Source organism: Nyctibius grandis, chromosome 5, assembly GCF_013368605.1.
Source record: "Nyctibius grandis isolate bNycGra1 chromosome 5, bNycGra1.pri, whole genome shotgun sequence".
Taxonomy (NCBI): domain Eukaryota; kingdom Metazoa; phylum Chordata; class Aves; order Nyctibiiformes; family Nyctibiidae; genus Nyctibius; species Nyctibius grandis.
Window position 1 is genome coordinate 582988 of NC_090662.1, and position 19591 is coordinate 602578.

General features: G+C 63.4%; 1 protein-coding gene across 1 annotated transcript in view; it reads left to right on the forward strand.

Annotated features, from left to right (window-relative positions):
• The window catches only part of SHANK3 (SH3 and multiple ankyrin repeat domains 3), a 316192-nt gene extending 305088 nt beyond the window's left edge, over positions 1-11104 (forward strand). Inside the window, exon 21 of the mRNA XM_068400530.1 lies at positions 10351-11104. Within this exon, the coding sequence (XP_068256631.1) occupies positions 10351-10894 (544 nt within the window). The 3' untranslated portion in view covers positions 10895-11104. The remainder of the gene's footprint in view (positions 1-10350) is intronic.
• Positions 11105-19591: the final 8487 nt, after the last annotated feature.

Here is a 19591-nt window from a genome sequence, read left to right on the forward strand (position 1 = left end):
TCCTCATGCCCGTAGCCCGCGCAGTAAGCACCGTGCCGGCTACCTGGAGCCGTTGCCCCACTCGCCCACGCACGCCCCAGTGTCCCCTTGGCTTCCCGTGGGCTGCGCAGTGCCCACCGCCGGGGGTGGCCGGAGGAGGGACGCTCTGTCTTGGCTCTCAGAGCCCAGCGCTGGGAACTGGGAGCTGAAAAATAAACACAAGCGTGCCCTCCCCCAGCTCACCCGAGACCAGCAAGGAATAGGAAGAGTCCCAAGTCCTTTTCTGGGTGCTTTCTGGACTAGGACCTCACTTCTGAGCCTTTAGGTGCTACCAGGGGCCCGTGAAATGGCAGCTGGGCATCCAACCCCCCAGCGCTGCCAGCAGCTCGCCCGTCCCGTGATGTCCCGTGCAGAGCACAGAGGCACCCGGCTCCAGGGCAGCCGCCTGTGACTGCGGGCCAGGAGCTCAGGAGAGGACAGGACAGGCTGTGCTGACCCCAAAGACAGGTCCTGCTGAAGCCTGTAGGACAGGGAGGTGAGCTGGGAAGGGCAGGGGGTCTTGAGGTCAGGGGAAAATGCTCTAGGAGGGACAGCAAGAACAGTGTCTGGCTGCACGACTGCGGTCAGAGATGTCTCTGTTGTGCCCACACCCAGGGCTAAACAACAACCAGTTGTTCTGTCACCCCAGACCCCTCCCCAGCTGAGAAAGGGAATTGGGGAAGGGAGGGAGGCTCGTGGGTTAAAATTTAAACAGATTTAATAAAATAAGAGAACCAATATCAATGCTAATACAAAACACCAAAATTATACTTAGCTCGTAGAGTGGTGGCAAGTCCCTCCAGGGATCACAGCTGTGGAGAAGAGAAGAGAGCAGAGCCAAGAGCCCCCACCCCCAGCACCTCTCCCGTTCATAGTGCCCCTGAGGTCAATGTCCCAGCACACCCCTGGGCCAGCCTGGGGCAGCTGCCCTGGGTTTAACTGCTCATGGCCTCCATCACCAGCCACAGCTGGGCACACACTGGAACAGCATGGGGCAGAAAAGGGATTCGATAAACTTTATCCCCCCAAACCCAGGATAAGAGAGAAGACGGAAAATATGGAGTGAGAGAGGGGAAAAGGGCAGTTTGAAACAGGGAGGAGGCATTACACTGAGAAGCCACAGAAGGTGGCTGTACCTCCAGGGTTTTCATGGCTGGCTCTTCCCCAAATCCAGCCTCTGTATTTTGTTTGGATAATGTCTTATACACAGTTTGGGAGAGAAAAAAATTAAACAAACCCAGCCAAGCGCAATTTGCTCTCATCCGAGCATGACAGGCTGATAGGGGAACTCTCCATGAGAGGGGCAGTGCAGCCGTGGAAGGGCCTGGGGCAGGGGACAGCCCGTAGGAGAATGTCCTTCCAGCATCACGCCGGTTCGGGGCTTGCTCTGCGGTTGCACCTTGCACTGCACCAAACCCAAAGCCCCCGAGCATTAGCTTCATCCTTCTGTTATCCAGGTGCCAGCCAGGGTTCCCCATCTTGTCATCCCCACACACACACACTCTGCTTCCCCATGTCAGCTCAAGGAAAAGTCACAAGTCCTTGGCTCCTTTTCCGTCAGTGGCACCTGCAGGGGTGGGCGCTGTTCCCACGTGGAGGAATTTGTGTGGCGTGAAGAGGAGAAAAAACTGTTATTTGTTACAAGGTGGTAAATGAATAGTAGCAGGAGCACCGGGTTCATCAGTGATACCATCCCGTTGTGTAGAGCTTCAGCTTTGTCCTCCCAGAATGAGGTAAAACAGTGGCAACTGCCACAGTTCTCTGGAGTGGATTTTCTTGCTGTGTTTAAAGTGATTAGACAAGAATCCAGAAAGTCACCCGTTAAACCTCGTGCAGCTTCCTCCAGGTCAGCCTGAGGTGCTCCTCGGGTGAGAAGAACTTCAGGCCCCTCCATTGGTCTCTTCAGGGGTTTCCCAGAGCTGGGACGGACGCGTCTTCCCCTGTTGCTTCAGTCGGGTCCCACCATCTCCCAGCCTAACGTGCGGTGTCGCCGTGGCAGCTCAGCCCAGGAGCAGGGCAGGAGTCACCACCCCACACTGCGTCACGTAGGGAGTCACGGCTTAAGAGGCTTTATATGTTATTCCAGTTTTTTTATAAGGTATTGGCTCCAGCCGTGCTGTAAAGCGTTGTCCCACTCGTGGCTACCATGCTCATGGAGCCTGTGGCCACATCACTGCACTGCTGCCCTGCAGTCCTGAGCGTGAGCTACAGACGTGCTGGTCCTGGTGGCATTGGGGTTTATTAAAAGCCCGCACCGTTACATGATGATCTCTTGCTGACCATCCCAATAGCAGCATGGAGCTGGCCTGATTCACACCGTTGGTTGCTACGTGGTCACTTTCTGCCTAAGCTGTAGGAACCAGCTTTCCCATCTCCTTGTCATCCCCAGAGGCAAGGAAGATGCTGAATCTGGGCTAGCGCTAGGGCTTCTTCCCTCGTCTGCTCTTGCAATGAGCAGAAGGAAGTCAGACCCCGAGCAGAGCGAGGAAACCTGGAAGAACTTCACTTCTTAGATGTAGAAACTAAAATCTCTCCCCTCCCTTTTCTGTGTTGTGACATGGCTGCGGGAGACCCGGGCCCTAACAAGTCCCCGGTGCAGAGGTGTGTGAGCGGCACACGCCTTCGGGCAGGGAGGTTTGTCCTCTGCAGACCCTTCCATTGCCCTGAGCATCTTCCCCTTCTCCAGCGCTGGCAGGTCTGCCCGCGCCCGGGGACGGGGGCCTGGGCGTGCTGCCTGCGCCCCTGCCCACGCCGGAGGGGTGCCGGGGGCTCCTTCGCATCCCCTCGCCAGACAGAAGATCACAAGTGGGTGGTTTGTGGTTGGACACCGCGATGAGACTGGAGCTGGACTGGCTGGAGGGAGCTGTGTTTGCTTCTGTAGAAGCAGTTTGTCAGCTTTCGTTGTGGAAAAAGGGCAGCAGCAGGCAGATGGGTATTTTGTTGTAGGGTCCCATTTCATTGAATAGATTTATTAATTGTATGAAAACCACCATGATTGATGACAATTCATGATGTGCAGAAAACGTGATGTTTTGGGGGACATTGAGCTTGGGAGAGGACAGTGACGAGCCAGAGGGAAGCTAGCCAAGCTAAACGAGTGACCTGCATGACCTCAGAGGCATTTCAGTGGTGATACAGGTGAAGAGATGGGCAGCTGGGGACAGGAGCTAAATTCTGCGGAGCAAAGAGCACAGCCCCCAGGAGCTGCGGCCGTCTGATGCTGGCGGGGCTCCTGGTGCCTCCGGGGCTCCTGGTGCCTCCAGTGTTCTCTGCGCCGTGGGCAGTGAGGAGAGAAAGCTGATACTGGAGCGGTGGGGGCTGGCAGGGACAGTCCGTCCTTGATGGTGCTGCAGGAGGGGAGAGGTTGCTGTTTGCTCGCTGCGTGTGCACCAGAGAAGGTCGAGGACACTGGCTGAAAGGTCTGCAGGAAGGTCCGTAGGAGCACTCGCTGCGTAAAGCCTCCCAGAGGGCTGCCACTGGGCAGCTCCAGCAGAAAGGAATGACCCATCGTACTGGGCACCACTGAGGAGAGTCTGGCTCTGTCTTCTTTACTCCCCCACCAGGTATTTATACACACTGATGAGGTCCCCTTGAACCTTCTCTTCTCCAGGCTGAACAGTCCCAGCTCTCTCAGCCCCTGCTCCTGTGTCAGATGCTCCCATACCTTAACCATCTTTGTGACCCTTCACTGGACTCTCTCCAGTATGCCCATGTCTCTCTTGTACTGGGGAGCCCAGTACTGGGCACAGTGCTCCAGATGTGTTCCATCAGTGCTGGGCAGAGAGGAAGGATCACCTCCCTCAACCTGCTGGCAGCGCTGGCACTAATGCAGCCCAGGACACCAACAGCCTTTTCTACTGCCAGGGCACATTGCTGGCTCGTGGTCAGCTCGGTGTCATCAGCACCCCCAGGTCCTTCTCCGCAGAGCTGCTTTCCAGCGGGTCAGCCCCCAGCACATGCTGGTGGGTGGGGTTGTTCCCACCTTCTCGGGTTCAGGACATTCTCTTTGGTGAACTCCATGAGATGGCTCTTGGCCCGTTGCTCCAGTCGGTCGGGGATGCTCTGCAGGGCAGGACACCCCTTTGGTGTATCAGCCACTCCATTCTGTGTCATCTGCTCGCTCGCTGAGGATACCCTCTGCCCCACTGTCCAGGTAATTAATGAAGTCATTAGGAGGTACTGGCCCCAATACCAGCCCCAGGGGGTTGTGTACGCTACAAGTCACCCACCTCCAGCTGGATTTGGTGCTGCTGACCCTCAGAGCCCAACAGCTCAGCCAGTTCCCAGTTCAACCTCACCATCCACTTGTGCACCCTTCACCAGTTTGTCGGTGAGGGTGTCATGGGCGGCGTGTTTGAAGCCTTGCTGAAGTCAAGATAAACAAAATCCATTGCTCTCCAGTCATCCACCAACCTCGTCGTTTGGTCGTAGAAGGCTGCCAGGTTGGTCAGGCATGAGTTCTCCTTTGCTGCCTGCTCCCAGTCACTCTCTTGTCCTCAGTAGGTTTGGGAATGGTTTCCAGGATGATTTGCTCCATTATCTTCCCAGCGACTGATGTGATGCTGGCCAGCCTGTCGTTCCCTGGCTCCTCCTCCTTGAAGACAGGAGTTCCTGTGGTGTCACAGCGGCTGCTTTGCTGAGCACCCGGACAGTGGCTGCAAGTCAAGACAGGCATCAGGAGGGGGCTGCCCCTTGCCAAGTGTGAGGCTTAGACTAAGCATTTTGGTTGCCATTACAACTTGGTGGGCTGTGGAAGGAAAAGGAGGATCACCTTCTGGCTGCTGAGCTTCCTCCTCATCGGTGGCCCGAGGGAGCTGAGCCCTGGCACAGGTGAGGTGCAGCTGCTTTGCTGGAGGGCCAGCGCGAGGTGAAGCCCCTGCAGATGCCCCCGTTAGCCGCCTCCTGCCTTCCCCACTGCGCCGTGGGGTGTCTGGAAGGCTTTCCCCCCTGGTGCCAGACGGGCCGTTTCCCAAACACCAAGTGAACAGTTACCCCCTTGATCTCCTTTGGCACCCTCCCTGGCCACCTCCCTGTAGCCCAAAGGAGCCATCCTCCTCAGAAAAGGGGTGTAGAGGTGCCCTGCTTCTGAGTTCTCCCCAGAATGGGTACGTTTCCACTGGAAATGTCGTTGGGGCAGACTCTGCAGCTTTGGGAAGTTCACCTGGGATCTCTAGGCAGGTGGCACGCGAACTGCTGCACCCCCGCTGCGGCCGGGCTGTGCCACGCGTGGAGGTACCAGCTGACTGTCCCGTGCTTGCGCAGTACGTGGGCTGCTTTCAGAAGGCACCAGTTGCTGTGCCCCTTTGTAAAGTCCCTGACCCCTGTGAAAGCTCTTTTGGGAATCATCAGACCCGTTGCGCGTGTGCAGCACTGCCGAGCTGTCTGCGTGTTGTCAGTCCAACGTGTGCCAAGGGCACGGGAGCTGTGCCTGAGGCGGCTGATCTTTGCAGACCACGATCCATAGGACCAAGCTGCCTCATTTGTAGGACTATGTGTAAGCGCTGCCCGTAGGTGGTGCGTTTGTTTCTGCTCAGGAGACTCCACACAGAGGTTTAGCAGTCCTTAAAGTTACAAAGCTTAACGGTTCTCTCCTGGTTTGCTCATTCTTGTGTCCATCTGAAGAGGAGCTCTTCCAGTGCTTCTTCAGCATCCTCGGCCCTCCAGGTGCTGGTGGGGCTTCGGGAGGGACGGGACCTTGGGTACAATTAACCCCACTCGCTGGTGTCAGCTTTGCAGGTGTTCCCTCTCAGCATCCCTTTGCTTTTCTACCGTGAAAGAGAAGAGATCCAGAGTGCCAGATTCACCTTCCCTAACGGGAGTGCTGGCTGCACTGGGAGGGTCCTGAGAAAAAATGACAGCAGGAGATGAGATGGCCTGTGGTGAAACCCTTGTTCTCAGTAGTTGTGCACCCTTTTCCCTGGGGGCTTTCTTTATGGGGACAGGTGCCCTCGTCCCGGGGCTCGCGGTCCGGGCAGAGCGAGCGGCTCTGGGGAGGGAAGGGCTTTCCCGGCGCCTCCGTGGTGCAGCTTTGCTTGGCCCCCTGGTCCGTGGGGCTTCCTCGGGCTTTGCTGAAGCAGCATATTTCCCTCTGGCTTTGAAACAGGCCTGTGCCCCTTCACCAGCCACCAGAGCTGGGGCACGGGCAGGGGACGGGCAGCGGTGCCTTCCCCTGGACACGTGTGCCAGCGCCCGGCTCGTGCCGGCGAGCTTGTGTCCTGCCTGGCGGGTGTGTTATTTCCGTGGTGACATGTAGCACAGATGCTTCTGTATGTTGTTTTGGGGACTATCCAGAGAGACTTTCCTTTCTGTACTCCTCCCCTTTGTCCTCCCTTTTCAGGGACAGTTCTCATGAGACAGTTCGGGAAGACAAAACCCTTCCGCAGTGGGAGCTGTAGAGGTGTCATGTCACCTGTGCATGCACCGCTCTAGGCAGGAAGCCTCAAAGTGTCCGTCTGCATTTCAAGCAAAGAGAGAGAGGATTGTTCTCCAGCCCTGGCCCTCAGGCACGGCCTGGCCGTGGTCACAGACAGCGCCGAGCTCTGCGCCGATGGAGAATCACGAGCGCGGGCTCGTGTCTCGCTCGTTCGTCACGGGAGGCGAGTCCTTGGGGCAGCTCTGATGGACAGCAGTGGAGCTGCTGGTGAAGGCCGGTGTGGAGACACTTGGAAGCCAAGAGCAGCCCCATGACAGACTTGCTGAGCAAGAGCAGAGCATTTCTCTTTGGAGTGATCACAAGCGCGTTACCTCTGCTGCTGCATCCCTCCTCGCCTTTGTTGCTCTTGAAGGAATCTAGCCTGAGAGGCAGAGCTCAAAGGAAGAATCCTCATCCATTAGTGACTCAATCAAGAAGTCTGCCTTTCTAATACCTTCAGTAAAAGTATTCCCAGAAGGCTTAATTAGCTGTCCTACAAATGCATAATCCCTTTTTCATCGGTTAGAACCATTTTCCATCAAGCTGGTGTTTCTTTGCTTGTGAGACTGCTTCCCACGAGACCTGCTCTCCTTTGCTGGTGCCAGTCCCACGCATGTGCTCTGGTGCACGAGTCAGGCCTTGTCTTCTGCTGCTCAAAGGCCTGTTTTTTCTGGCTACACGGCAGGAGCAACCCAGGCAACCGACCTGCGGCTGCTGCTGGTGCTCAGGCTGCCACCGCTGAGCTCTGCGGAACAGGGACTGAGCCCTGCCAGAACCTGGGCTTCACATGGTGGGAGAAGACAGGCTTGAAGGCAGCCCTACAGCTGCCACGTCCCAGCTCACAGAGAAACCCGTGGCCACCAGCAATGCCACCACCTCTGGGCTGCTGGTTTTCCAAGGCCCAGCACCACCAGTGATGGAAAGTGAAGCGTTTCATTTTTGTTACTAAGCTCCCCAGTGGCACTGACTGGCTGTTGCCTGAAGGAGAAGTGGACAACGAACACCGTCGTGCTCGTGAAACCTGACAGTGCTGAAGTCCTTGATAGCAGCATCCTGAAACGGGCAGCACTTGGGCTCAGCCTGGCTGCAGCTGGCTGGTGCACGTCTCCGTCAGCACATATTCCTCTGGCAAAGCACTTCAGACGCCAACACGAACCTGCAGTGAAGAAGAGAGGGGAAAAACCCTCTGAGCAGATGTTGTCGCTGTGCACAACGTACAAGTCCTTGGAAGGGGAACTGTGCTGAGGTGCCACTTGTGAACAGTCACGTCCAGGAAAGCTCACCTGGCTCAGAGCAGAATGGAGTGCCTGTGACCCGGTAATGGGGCTGGTGGCCCGTAACAAAGCCAGCTTCCAGAGCTGGGCAGGACATCAGAGCCTGGGCGTTGCGCTGAGCAAGCTGGTGCTCTGCAGAGGAGAGTGAACCTCCAGGTTACACCTGCCACCAGCCTTGCCCAGGACGGGCTGCCGTGGCACCGCTGTCTCATCATCGTGAGGACGTGCCAGCCCCGGGAGCTCGGGCACGCAGCTGGTTCTCACGTGTGGTTCCAGCAGTCCCGTTCCCCAAGCGCAGGAGTAGCCAACTTCCCAGCCCTGTAAGCCACCAAATGGAAAAGGTGCCGAGAGCCGGGGAGGCCTTGCAGCAGGGCCTGCCACAGGGTGTGGGTCCGTGGGACCTGCATCTCCCCTGTGGGCAAGGCCCATGCTGCCAGAGAGCCATCACTGAGCCTGGCGTGGAAGCTCTCGGCACCCCAGGGACTGCAGTGTTGCCCCGTGGGAAGCAGCGCAGAAGGTGTCTGAGTTAGGAGCACGTGGCGTGTCACCGCCCTCTGAAAGCCTTGACGCAGCAGCCGTCACTCCTGTAGCGAGGTTCATCCGTGTCTGGGCGCAGATCTGGATTTGTTTCCCCAGCCACGGGGAAGAGCAGTGTTCACACCATAACTGCGTGGCTGGTGGTGTGCCCTGAAGGCAGGGCCGCGGCTCCGTCCCCGTGCGTGGCTCACGCCGTGCCTGAAGCACGTCCTCATCCACCAGCACCACCCGAAACGCCTCCGGGGCTCTCAGCAGACCCAGAACCTTCTCTCCCTTCGTCACTCGCGGCAGAGCGCGGAGGTCCTTTGCCAGCCTCCGAGCAGGGCGCCGTGTTCTGCGCTGTCACTTTCTGTTCTGTTTCTTGTACCTCAAGGTCGTTCAGCTTTTCCTCCTCTGTGCTGACGGAGCTTCCCAAATGTGATTCATCGTCACGCGTCTCTATAACCCTCTTCTTTCTGTGCCAAGGTGGCAGGAAAATAAGGAGAGGACGTGTGCGTAAGCCCACAGGCTGTGAACAGCCCTCGGTGTCCGTGTGAAGCTGCTCTGCTCAGAGCCATCTCCCAGAGACCCTCGTTACCCCCCCAGACGTGGGGGTCGTGCGTGGCGGTGGCCAGGGGGTGCCGTTAGCCATAGCCCTCGGGCTCCTCTTGCCAGCAGCGGGTTTGCAGTGTCTGTCTGTCCCGGGAGGGACCTGAGGTGGGAGCGGGGCAGGGAGGTGGAGGCACTGTCCTGCACCTGGGGACGGCTGGTTTGTTGACCGGCGTCACGGCCGGGCGCGGGGAGCTGCTGTGCGGGTGTGTGTTGTCGGTTGGTTTGGAGGACAAACCAACTGCTTGACCCCAATGAGTGGTGTGGGCTGGTTAGCAAAGAGACAACCAACCCAGTGCCTTCCCCCGGGGCTGCGCACCCCGAGGCACGGATCCTTCCTCCCCGCTCGGTCGGGGCTGCAGCGCTTCTGCTGCCGGAGCATCCAGGCCCCCGAGCTGCCGTGGGCCCCTGGTGAGAGCCCTCCTCGGAGCTCAGACCCCACCGGCCTCAGTCGGGGGCTACCCCGGAGCGGTGCCCAAAGCCCCGGTGGGTTCAGGGGGCTGCGCTCGCTTTCACTGCCAGGACCTAGAGACCATGCAGGAGCCGCGGGTCCCTCCCGGTCAGAGCCCCGTCCGCAGCCGCAGCGGGGGCTTACGGAAGGAGACCCCAAAGCAGGGCGTGAGCAGAGAGGGGCCCCGCAGGGTGCCTTCCCCAGGCGCTCACACCGCTCCTTGCGCTCCAAGGACTCATCCTCCGCGCTCTCGCCCTGGCAGGTTTCACGTCCGTTTCTTTCTGCGTACCCAGGGCGCTTGGTTCTGCCGGGGGAGGCAATAACGGCAGGAGGCGCGGGCAGAAGGCAGGCGTGCTCGCAGCGTGGCTTGTCCCCCCTCCGAGGCATGCGGGGAGAGCTGGGTGCTGCAGGAGGGGCTGGCCCCAGCCCCTGCCCCGCTCCACAGCCGGTGCCCAGGGTGCAGCCGGGCAGACAGACATGGCACAGTGCAAGGGAGAGACCAGCCCGGGCACCTCTGGGCTGCCTCAGCCCGCACGAACGAGCTGACCACCGCCGGGTGACGATCAGACCCTGCTGCTGCCGTCCTTGGGTGGCGTGGCCGTCCTCCCGTCCCCAAGGTCCCTCTTGCCCCGGGAAGGCGCTCTGCCGACGTGCTCAGGAGTCCGCGGTGGGACCCGAGAGCACCCGCCGGCAGCGCAGTTAGCGAGGGGCCGGGGGGGTCCCGACGGGAGGGGGGCAGCTCTGCCGCAGGCTCTCGGTGTGTGCCCAGCTGCAGGGCCGCCTTCCTCCCGGGTAGGTCTCGATGGGCTCCAGAGCCGCAGCAGCCGGGGCAGGTTTGGCCAGGAACCGGCGATACGTGCTCGACCCTCTTCTACCTCCTCTGGAACAGCCCGGGCAGGGCTTGCAAGGAAGCCTTGGCCGAAGTGCTCCGAGCACTGCGGAGCCCCGTCCCAGCCCTCCAGCAGCCCCCCGCGTGTATTGTGTGTGTGCTCCTGTGTCTGGGGACCTCGGCCTCACCCCTGCCCTCTGCTCTCTCTCCTCTCTCTCTCGCTGTACCGTTCTTTCTGCAGACTTTTCAGTAGTTTAGGAGAACTCAGCACCATTTCCCAGCGGAGCTCCGGGACCACCTACACAGTCCGACCTGGCAGTCGCTACCCCGTCACCCGACGTACCCCCAGCCCCGTGAAGCCGGCTCTGGATCGGACAGAGCCCCTCAGCACCGTCCGGCCCTACGGTCTGACCCCTCCCACCATCCTCAAATCTTCCAGCCTCTCCATCCCACACGAGCCCAAGGAGGTGCGCTTTGTGGTGAGGAGCGTGAGCGCCCGGAGCCGCTCCCCGTCCCCGTCCCCCTCGCCAGGGCCGCCCCTGCACACCCTGCACCCGCCGCGGCCCTTCATGCAGAAACCCCTCCAGCTGTGGAACAAGTACGACGTCGGGGACTGGCTGGAAAGCATCAATTTGGTGGAGCACCGAGACAAGTTTGAGGACCATGAGATCGAGGGCACGCACCTGCCCGCCCTCACCAAGGAGGACTTTGTGGAGTTGGGGGTGACCCGGGTCGGGCACCGCATGAACATTGAGCGGGCGCTCAAGCAGCTGGTAGACAGCTGACCGTCCCAGGCAGCGCTGGCCTCTTCCAGAGCCGCCACGGGGAGGTGGGGGGGCGTTTCTACTAGACTAATAAAACCCACTTTGATTCTCTTTCTACTCTGAGCACTGCACTGAAGGGCGCGGAGCCGAGGGGCTCCCGCCCGCTCCCACGCCGCCCCGGCGTGCCACGCACACGCAGATCCCGCTCGGCCCCGCCGGCCCCGCGACGCCTTTGGGACAAGGAATGTTGCATGAAATACATCCTCGTTTCTGTTCCCCGCAGAGAGTCTGGCCTGTATATCGCTTGATGTGCTCTTCCCCGGGGGCGTCGCTGGTGGCCGGAGGGGCCGAGGCACCACGTGCTGCCGAGCCCGGGCTCCCCGTGGTCCGAGGGCAACACCTGGTCGGGACGGGGAGCGGGGCCAGCGGTGCAGTGAGGAGCCGGCCCCGGCTAGGGCGAGGTGCCCAGGTGTGACAGGCAGGGAGACGCCGGCTCGGCAGGGACGGGCACGTGCCGCCGCGCCGCGTCTCGGGCAGGTCGGGGTGGCCCACGGCGTGGAGACCCCGAGCTGCTCCGAGCCGGCCGGCGCGGCGGGGGCACGGCAGGGCTCGGCCCGCGTTCGGAAGGGCAGGCAGGAGGCACCGCGGCGGTGGCCCTGTCCCCGCCGGGGCCGGCCAAGCCGGGTCGTGTCCCACCGGTGCCCGGAGGGGAAGGGCTCCATCGCGGCGAGGTCTGCGTGGCAGGGCAGTGCCAGCGCGGCGGCTGGGTGGAGGCCTGCGGTGACGCCCAGACCTGCTCCCTCCCACGCAGAGCCGCCCCGGGGAGCAGCCAGCCTTGGCGTGCGAGCCAGAGGAGCGATGCCCGCGCAGGAGACTAGCCCTGGACTCTGTGCTGCTGCTTGGCGCGCTGGTGAGAGAGGGACCGAAACCGCATGGATAGAAGCATGTTTGGGGCTGTCGGAGGGAGGCTGGTGGGGGGTCCCGCAGCAATCGCTTTGCCAACGTTTGGGGGGGGGGGCGGGGGGAGGGAGATGTTTTATTTCCTCTTGGTTTGGGGTCTTGTTTCCAAGGGGGAGACGTTGATGGATAATATATAATCTCCGTGCATTTATATAGAGAGCAGCTGATGATCTACAAGAGATGATACTGAACTACAGGATTCCCACTCCGTCCTAGTCATCCTTATTTTGCATCTTTTTAATCAGCTATATATTTGAAAAGAGAGAACAAATATCTATATATCTATATCTATAGCTATAGCCACCTGATTTTGTTATAATTTTACTAAATCTATATATCTCTAGACCTGTTGAGATGCTGGCGAGGCGGTGCCTGCACCCCTCCCCTGGGACGCCCGTGGCTCATGGGAGTTTTTAGCGACTGACTGAATGAATGTTAAAGTCTTTTTTAAAAAAAAACCACAAAAAAAAAAACCCCAACAGCTCCTTTCAGACACACTGGATTTTAAAGAGTTAGAAACACAAAACAAAACCTTGGTTTTTTGGGACACACCGAGTCTTCCACCGTCGCCGGGCAGGGACGCGCGGAGCTGGTGCTTCCACCGCCCGCAGACCCCGCGCCGCTGGCAGGCGCAGCCCCGGCACCGGGCCCTCTCCAGGGAGCCATCGCCACCGTGCCAAGCCCAGCGCTGGCACCGCCGCCGGGCACCTCCGGGCTGGCCACGAGGGTCCCCGCGGGGCTGCTCCGGAGCGGCCGGCGGGAGCAGGAGGAGGCCGGCGCGTGGGTCCGGGAGCCAGGCTGGCTCCTGCCACGCCGCTGGGGCAACCGGGGGCTGGCAGTGCCAGTGGCGTGGCCACGGGGGCACCGGGGCAGCAGGGCTCGGCCAGAGCCGCTCCGTCGCCCCACGGCTTCAGGGGAGTCGGCGCGACCCAGGCCAGCCCCGTCCCCCCACGTGGTGGCCGGTGCCCCGCGTGCCCCCTCCGAGCCCTGCCCCGGCCAGCCCGGGTGGGGATGGCGTGGTGACCGGTGTTCCCAAAAAGCCGAGTCCCCCACGAAGGCATTAACTCTTCTGGTGCTAGAGGGAAGGACAGGGACGTTCCTTCTGACCCTCACACATCTCCGAACCTTTACAACCTTCAGCCAGGGAAAAGGCCCAGCCCGGGGCGGGGGCGGCAGCCCCTCCGGCACGCCAGGCCCTCCCGGACGGACCCTGACCCGTGCTGGCACACCAGGCTCTCCCGGGTGGATCCTGACCTGTGCTGGCACACCAGGCTGTCCCAGGTGGACCCTGACCCGTGCCGGCACACCAGGCTCTCCCGGATGGATCCTGACCTGTGCTGGCACACAGGCTGTCCCGGGTGGACCCTGACCCGTGCCAGCACACCAGGCTCTCCCGGGTGGACCCTGACCCGTGCTGGCACACCAGGCTCTCCCGGGACAGACCCTGACCCATGCTGGCACACCAGGCTCTCCCGGGTGGATCCTGACCCATGCCGGCACACCAGGCCCTCCCGGGACAGACCCTGACCCGTGCTGGCACACCAGGCTGTCCCGGGTGGACCCTGACCCGTGCCGGCACACCAGGCTGTCTCGGGTGGATCCTGACCCGTGCCAGCACACCAGGCCCTTCTGGGACAGACCCTGACCCGTGCCGGCACACCAGGCTGTCCCGGGTGGACCCTGACCCGTGCTGGCACGCCAGGCTCTCCCGGGTAGACCCTGACCCGTGCCGGCACACCAGGCCCTCCCGGGACAGGTCCCGGCACGCCGTGGTCCCGTCCCCTTTCCCCTGAGCCCTGACCGGGCGCGTGCCCACGCGGCTCCATCCGGAGCCCTCCAGAAGCCGCCGGGCCCTGGGGGTCGCAGCCTCCCCCCTCCCCGGCTGCCATCCCGCTGCTCCCAGCCAGGAAGGGCTTTGAGCCGGGCCGGCGAGCAAACAGCCTGCGGTCCGTGCCCCTGGGCACCCCGGGCCTCCCGCCCCGTCACCTGGCAAGCCAAGAGGCGTCCGAATGGCGACTGCAGCCATCGCGTCTGCCGGCACCCCGCCTGCTTCCCGGGTGTGCCACCGCCCGACGCCCCCAGCCCCCCCGTGCCAACGCTGCCACTGCCCGGCGCGACCCGCAGCGGGACGCCGCAGACCGGGTCCTGCCCCTGCCCCTGCCCGTCCTGCCCCTCTGCCGCCGCGCACCCCCTACCCCACTCCATCCACCCGCCCGGCCCCCGCCATGTGCCCGCCTGGGTGCCGGGCACCTTCACCCCTGTGCATCTCCCACCATCACCCTCCTGGGTGCCGGGCACCTTCACCCCATGCATCTCCCACCATCACCCTCCTGGGTGCCGGGCACCTTCACCCCTGTGCATCTCCCACCATCACCCTCCTGGGTGCCGGGCACCTTCACCCCTGTGCATCTCCCACCATCACCCTCCTGGGTGCCGGGCACCTTCACCCCCGTGCATCTCCCATCATCACCCTCCTGGGTGCCGGGCACCTTCACCCCTGTGCATCTCCCACCATCACCCTCCTGGGCACCGGGCACCTTCACCCCCGTGCATCTCCCACCATCACCCTCCTGGGTGCCGGGCACCTTCACCCCCGTGCATCTCCCACCGTCACCCCTCCGATCCGCCCCACCACCCCCGCACGCCTCGCCCGCAGCCAGCCGCACTTGCAGACGCACCCACCCATCGCCCTGCACCCCGGCTCAGCACCCCTCAGCTCCCCTCACCCTCCATTGCCTGGGCTCCAGCTCCTTCACCCGCGCTGGCATCACTCGGCACCCTCCGGTCACAGGGGCTTGTCCCGCTCCAGAGACATCCTGTGCCACTGGCGCGGTTGTGCCACAGACCCCCCCGCTCTGGTCGACCCCTCGCCCCTCCATGCCCTCCCGCATGCTCTGCTGTGCCCGCGCCCCCGGTGCTGTTCGTGGACACCTGGCCGTGACCCAAACTCGCTTCCCCCCTGCGCCCGGGGCCCGTCTCACCCCGTGACCAGGCTGATGCTGCTCCTCCAGCTCCGTGCCTGGAGCAGCAGCACCGGCGCGTTCCGGGGTGCCGGCGAGCTCCAGCTCCTTCATCCCTGCCGGACACCACGTGCGGGGTCTGCCCCCGCGCAGCCCCCCGGGGTCCCCGCTGCGCACACGTCCCCGGGTGGGTGTCACGCTGCCTCTTCCCCAAACCGTAGAGCATCAGGAGTTACTCGGAATTCGTTTGGTTGTTCGTTCCTCGCGCTGCTTTTACGGGGCTGCTCCGGAGCCTCCCGCTGACGTGGCGACGCTGGTGTACAGCCCGTGGCGTGCCACGGGGCACCTGCGCCTGCCGGCTGGCTTCGGCCCCTGCTGCATCCCCGCTCAGGCTGCATCCCCTGGGGCCCTGGCACCAGCCCCTGCTGCGGGGGCACAGGGGGCACGGGTGGCCCTGCAGAGCAGCACCCTCAGAGCCCCCGGGTGTCTGCGTGCCGCGGCTCGGCCAAGCCTCTGCACCGCTCATGGCTCGTCCCCGGCTGCGTGGCCGCTCGCCCCTCCTGGCACCGCCTGCGCCCCGCAGCCCCTCCGCATGCCCCGGCCCTGCCACCCTGCCTGCCCACCCTGCCCACCCTGCCACCCCGTCACCTCTTCCCCACTGCGCTCCATGCCCATCCCGCTGCTGGCTCCTTCCCCGCCTCACCCGCAGGTAACGGAGACCCCGGCAGCCCTCGGAGACCCCGCGGCCCACCGAGACCCCCAGTGGGTCCTGGTGCCCCAGCGCAGCCCCGCACCGGTGGGCAGCTCTGCTGAGCCCCCGAGGAGCCGCCGCGGCCCCTCGCGTGAGCCCCCCGGGGCGGCCGGCGGGCGCTGCTGGTGGAAGTGTGACAGGGTGTTCGCCTGAGTGCAGGCTGCCCGGCGGGCACACGCCGGGGGAACCCCGGGTCTCTGCCCCTTCCGCAGCTGTTTGTGGGGCCACCCAGAGACCCGCCTGCACCCGCCTCTCGCCGCGAGAGGCCAGAAGTCTGCAGAGCGCAACTTGTCTGCAGAAAGTTCGGTCTGGGACCAGGAAAGCTGGACGCCTTCTTGCCATTTCTGGGGCACCCTCCTCCTCCTCCTCGCCCTCCCCGCTGCCCCGATCCTCCTCGCGAGGGCTGGAAATGGTGGATGCACCGCTCTGCCCCGGTGGAGCCGCGGCCGTGCCGCCCCGCCGTGCATCCCAGCTTCCGCCACGAAGCAGCTGCAGCCGTACCTGTGTTGGCAAACACTGCGTGATCCCGCTCCGGGACACCACGGCTCGTCCCAGTCAGGCGTGACACCAGAGAAGGCGACTTCCAACCGCGCTGCCGCGCCGCCGCCCCCCTCCCCAGGGGCTGCCCGGGTCTGCCGCCAACCTGCTCCCCTGCGCCAGCTTCATCATCCTCCTCATCCTCCTCCCGCGCTGCGCTGCGCCCTCCCCGTCCCCCTGCGCCCGCCACGGGCACGCGTGTGGCAGAGCCGGGCGAGCGTGGGCTCGGGGCTTCGGAGGCAGCGCCGGGGTCACCGGGCGAATGTGCTTCGCTTCGGGGCGGTGCCGGGGGTGCTGACACCCCTTCAGCCAACCTGCTTGTCCCCCCCCCTCAGCCACGCACAGCCCCCTCCCACCCTGTGCCCCCGGGGCCACGCTCCTGGGGTGGCCACATCGCCTGTGCCCGCGGGACCACCGGCTCCCGAGGCAGCCACATCCCCAGCGCCCGCAGCGCCCGGCCAGGGTCAGGTCGCCCGCCCCACGGCGTGGTGCCTCACCAGGGCCCCCGGGTTGCCCGCGGGCCGAGGCCTCGTCCCGTGGCCGTTCCCACCCCCGGCAGCACCGTAACCCCCCGCTAACGCAGCTGCTGCTCCTTTACTTTTCTCTTCCCAGCCGAAGCAAAGAGGATTTTCCCCAGGTGTAGATAGCGCTTGCCTGGCTCTGTATCTATTCCGGCTGCATTGGCATCTCCGCTCCCGACATCGCCAGACCCAGTGAGACATTTCGTTTTGAAAAGCCATCCAGGAGAAGGCAGAGCGGTGGCGGGCGAGGAGCCGACCCCGGAGCCCGCGGCAGCCAGCGCCGCTCCCTCGGCCGCGCGCGGCGGTCACTGTGATCCTCGTGGCTTCTCGATGACTTGGGTTATCTGCTGTAAAAAGGGACACACTTTTTTTTTTTTTTTTGGTTGGGTTTTTTGTTTGTTTTTTTTTTTCCAGAAGTTGTTGGTATTTTTCCTTTGTCCAGACTAATGCCATCGGTCCCCGTTCGCCATCGGCTCCTGTCTGTAATTCTGACTGTAAAAGAAGAGAAAACAAACCCTGCCGCACCTTGTCCCCGGGGGGGGAAGGGCCTCGCTGCCACCCCCACGCCAAGGTGCGGCGCGGTTCCCTCCGCGTCGCCCGCGGGCAGCCCCCACTGCCGCATGCATGTGTCACCCGGGCGCGCCCACCCACTGCATGTGCACAGACCGGCGGCTCCGGCGTCCACACTCGCGTTTCCCACACCCAGACGGACTCACCTGTGGGTTTTTGTTCTGTTTTTAATTTTACAGGGTCGGTTTGACTTCACCCTTATTTTGTATGGATTTTCGGAGGAGATTTCTCCTTCTCCAGAGTCATGGAGGTGTGGCCATTCGCCTCCCGCCCTTGACGTTGTGATACACATACCCCACAGAGATCTATGTTTCTTATATTATATTATTATTATTATTATTAATTATTATTATTATGTAATAAATTTATAAGAAAGCTCCGCTTTGTCCCGTGCTGTCTCTCGGCTCCAGCAGCCCCCAGACCGGAGCTGCCATCCAGGACCCCTCGACCACCCTCTGTGGGGGATGCACCAGCAGCCCGGACCCCAGCCCTGGGCAGGGTGGGCAGGGTGGGCAAGGGAGGGCAGGGGAGGGCAAGGGAGAGCAGGGTGGGCAACGAGGGCAGGGTGGCAGGGAGGGCAGGGGAGGGCGGGGAGGGCAGGGTGGCAGGGTGGGCAGGGAGGGCAGGGGTGGGCAGGGGAGGGCAGGCAGGGTGGGCAGGGGTGGGCAGGGTGGGCAGGGTGGGCAGGGGTGGGCAGTGAGGGCAGGGTGGCGGGGAGGGCAGGCAGGGACGGCAGGGGTGGGCAGGGGAGGGCAGGGTGGGCAGCGAGGGCAGGGGAGGGCGGGCAGGGTGGGCAGGAAGGGCAGGGGTGGACAGGGAGGGCAGGGCGGGCAGGGGTGGGCAGTGAGGGCAGGGTGGCAGGGAGGGCAGGGGTGGGCAGGGTGGCAGGGTGGGCAGCGAGGGCAGGGTGGGCAGGGCGGCAGGGAGGGCAGGGGTGGGCAGGGTGGGCAGGGGTGGGCAGGGGAGGGCAGGAAGGGCAGGGGTGGGCAGGGTGACAGGGAGGGCAGGGTGGCAGCGAGGGCAGGGAGGCCAGGGTGGCAGGGGAGGGCAGGGGTGGGCAGTGAGGGCAGGGTGGCAGGGAGGGCAGGGGAGGGCAGGGTGGGCAACGAGGGCAGGGGTGGGCAGGGTGGCAGGGAGGGCAGGGTGGCAGCGAGGGCAGGGTGGGCAGCCTGCCGTCCCACTCACCAGGGGCTCCTGTGCCCCCCCAGCCCCGAGCCAGCGGCAGGGACAGCGGGGGCACAGTGGGGCTGGGCAGGGGCGACGTCCCACTGCACTCGGGGGGTCCGGGGCTGCTCGCTGCTCCCTGTGGCTGCTGGTCCGTGCAGGGTGGCCACCCCACGCAGGACGGGGGCCAAGCGGGAGCCCCAGAGGGACAGACATGCTCCGGGCAGGGTCCGGGCACAGCGCAGGGAGCCCACGGGCGTGGGGCTGGCAAGTGGTGGCACAAAACCAGCCACGGGGGTCTGGGGGGGAGCGTGCCAGTGGCTACAGCCCCGCAAGCTCCTGCACGTCCTGCCCTGCTCACGGGGCCCCACCACCCCCAGGGGGGCTGCGGCCACCCCACACCGAGGCCTCTGCCCCGGCGGTGAGTCCCTGCATCCCTCCCAGTGCCCAGCCCTCCGCTGTGCCCTGCCCGGGGGTGCCCAGCTGAGCCACGGCCAGGGCCCCGCTCCTGGCACGGGTGGGCTGTGGAGGGGCTGGGAGCACTCACCATCCCCGAGGCTGCTGCAGGGCTTCACCCAGGCTAAAGCGTGACACCATCCCCAGCCAGAGCGGGGCCCAGCGGGGCTGGCACCAGGGCAGAGGCACAGGGCAGTTATGGCAGTGCCCAGGCCCCACATGGCACGGGTGTCCCTGGGTGCTGGGTGCCAAGAGCTGCGGGAAGCACATGAGCCTCATCTGGTGCCTGCAGCTGCCAGCGAAGGTGGACATGGGGGGAATGGGGTGATGGGTGACGAGAAGCTCACCATGAGCCGGCACCGTGCGCTGGCAGCCCAGAAAGCCACCCGTGTGCTGGGCTGCATCCCCAGCAGCGTGGCCAGCAGGTCAGGGAGGGGATTCTGCCCCTCTGCTCCGCTCTCGGGAGACCTCCCTGCAGTGCTGCTCTGGGGGCCCAACAGAAGGACACGGAGCTGTTGGAGCGAGTCCAGAGGAGGCCACGGAGATGCTCCGAGGGCTGGAGCCCCTCTGCTCTGGAGACAGGCTGGGAGAGCTGGGGCTGTTCAGCCTGGAGAAGAGAAGGCTCCAGGGAGACCTTCTAGCACCTTCCAGTGCCTGAAGGGGCTACAGGAAAGCTGGAGAGGGGCTTTTGACAAGGGCATGGAGTGACAGGACGAGGGGGAACGGTTTTAAACTGCAAGAGGGGAGATTGAGATGAGATCTTAGGATGAAATTCTTTGCTGTGAGGGTGGTGAGAGCC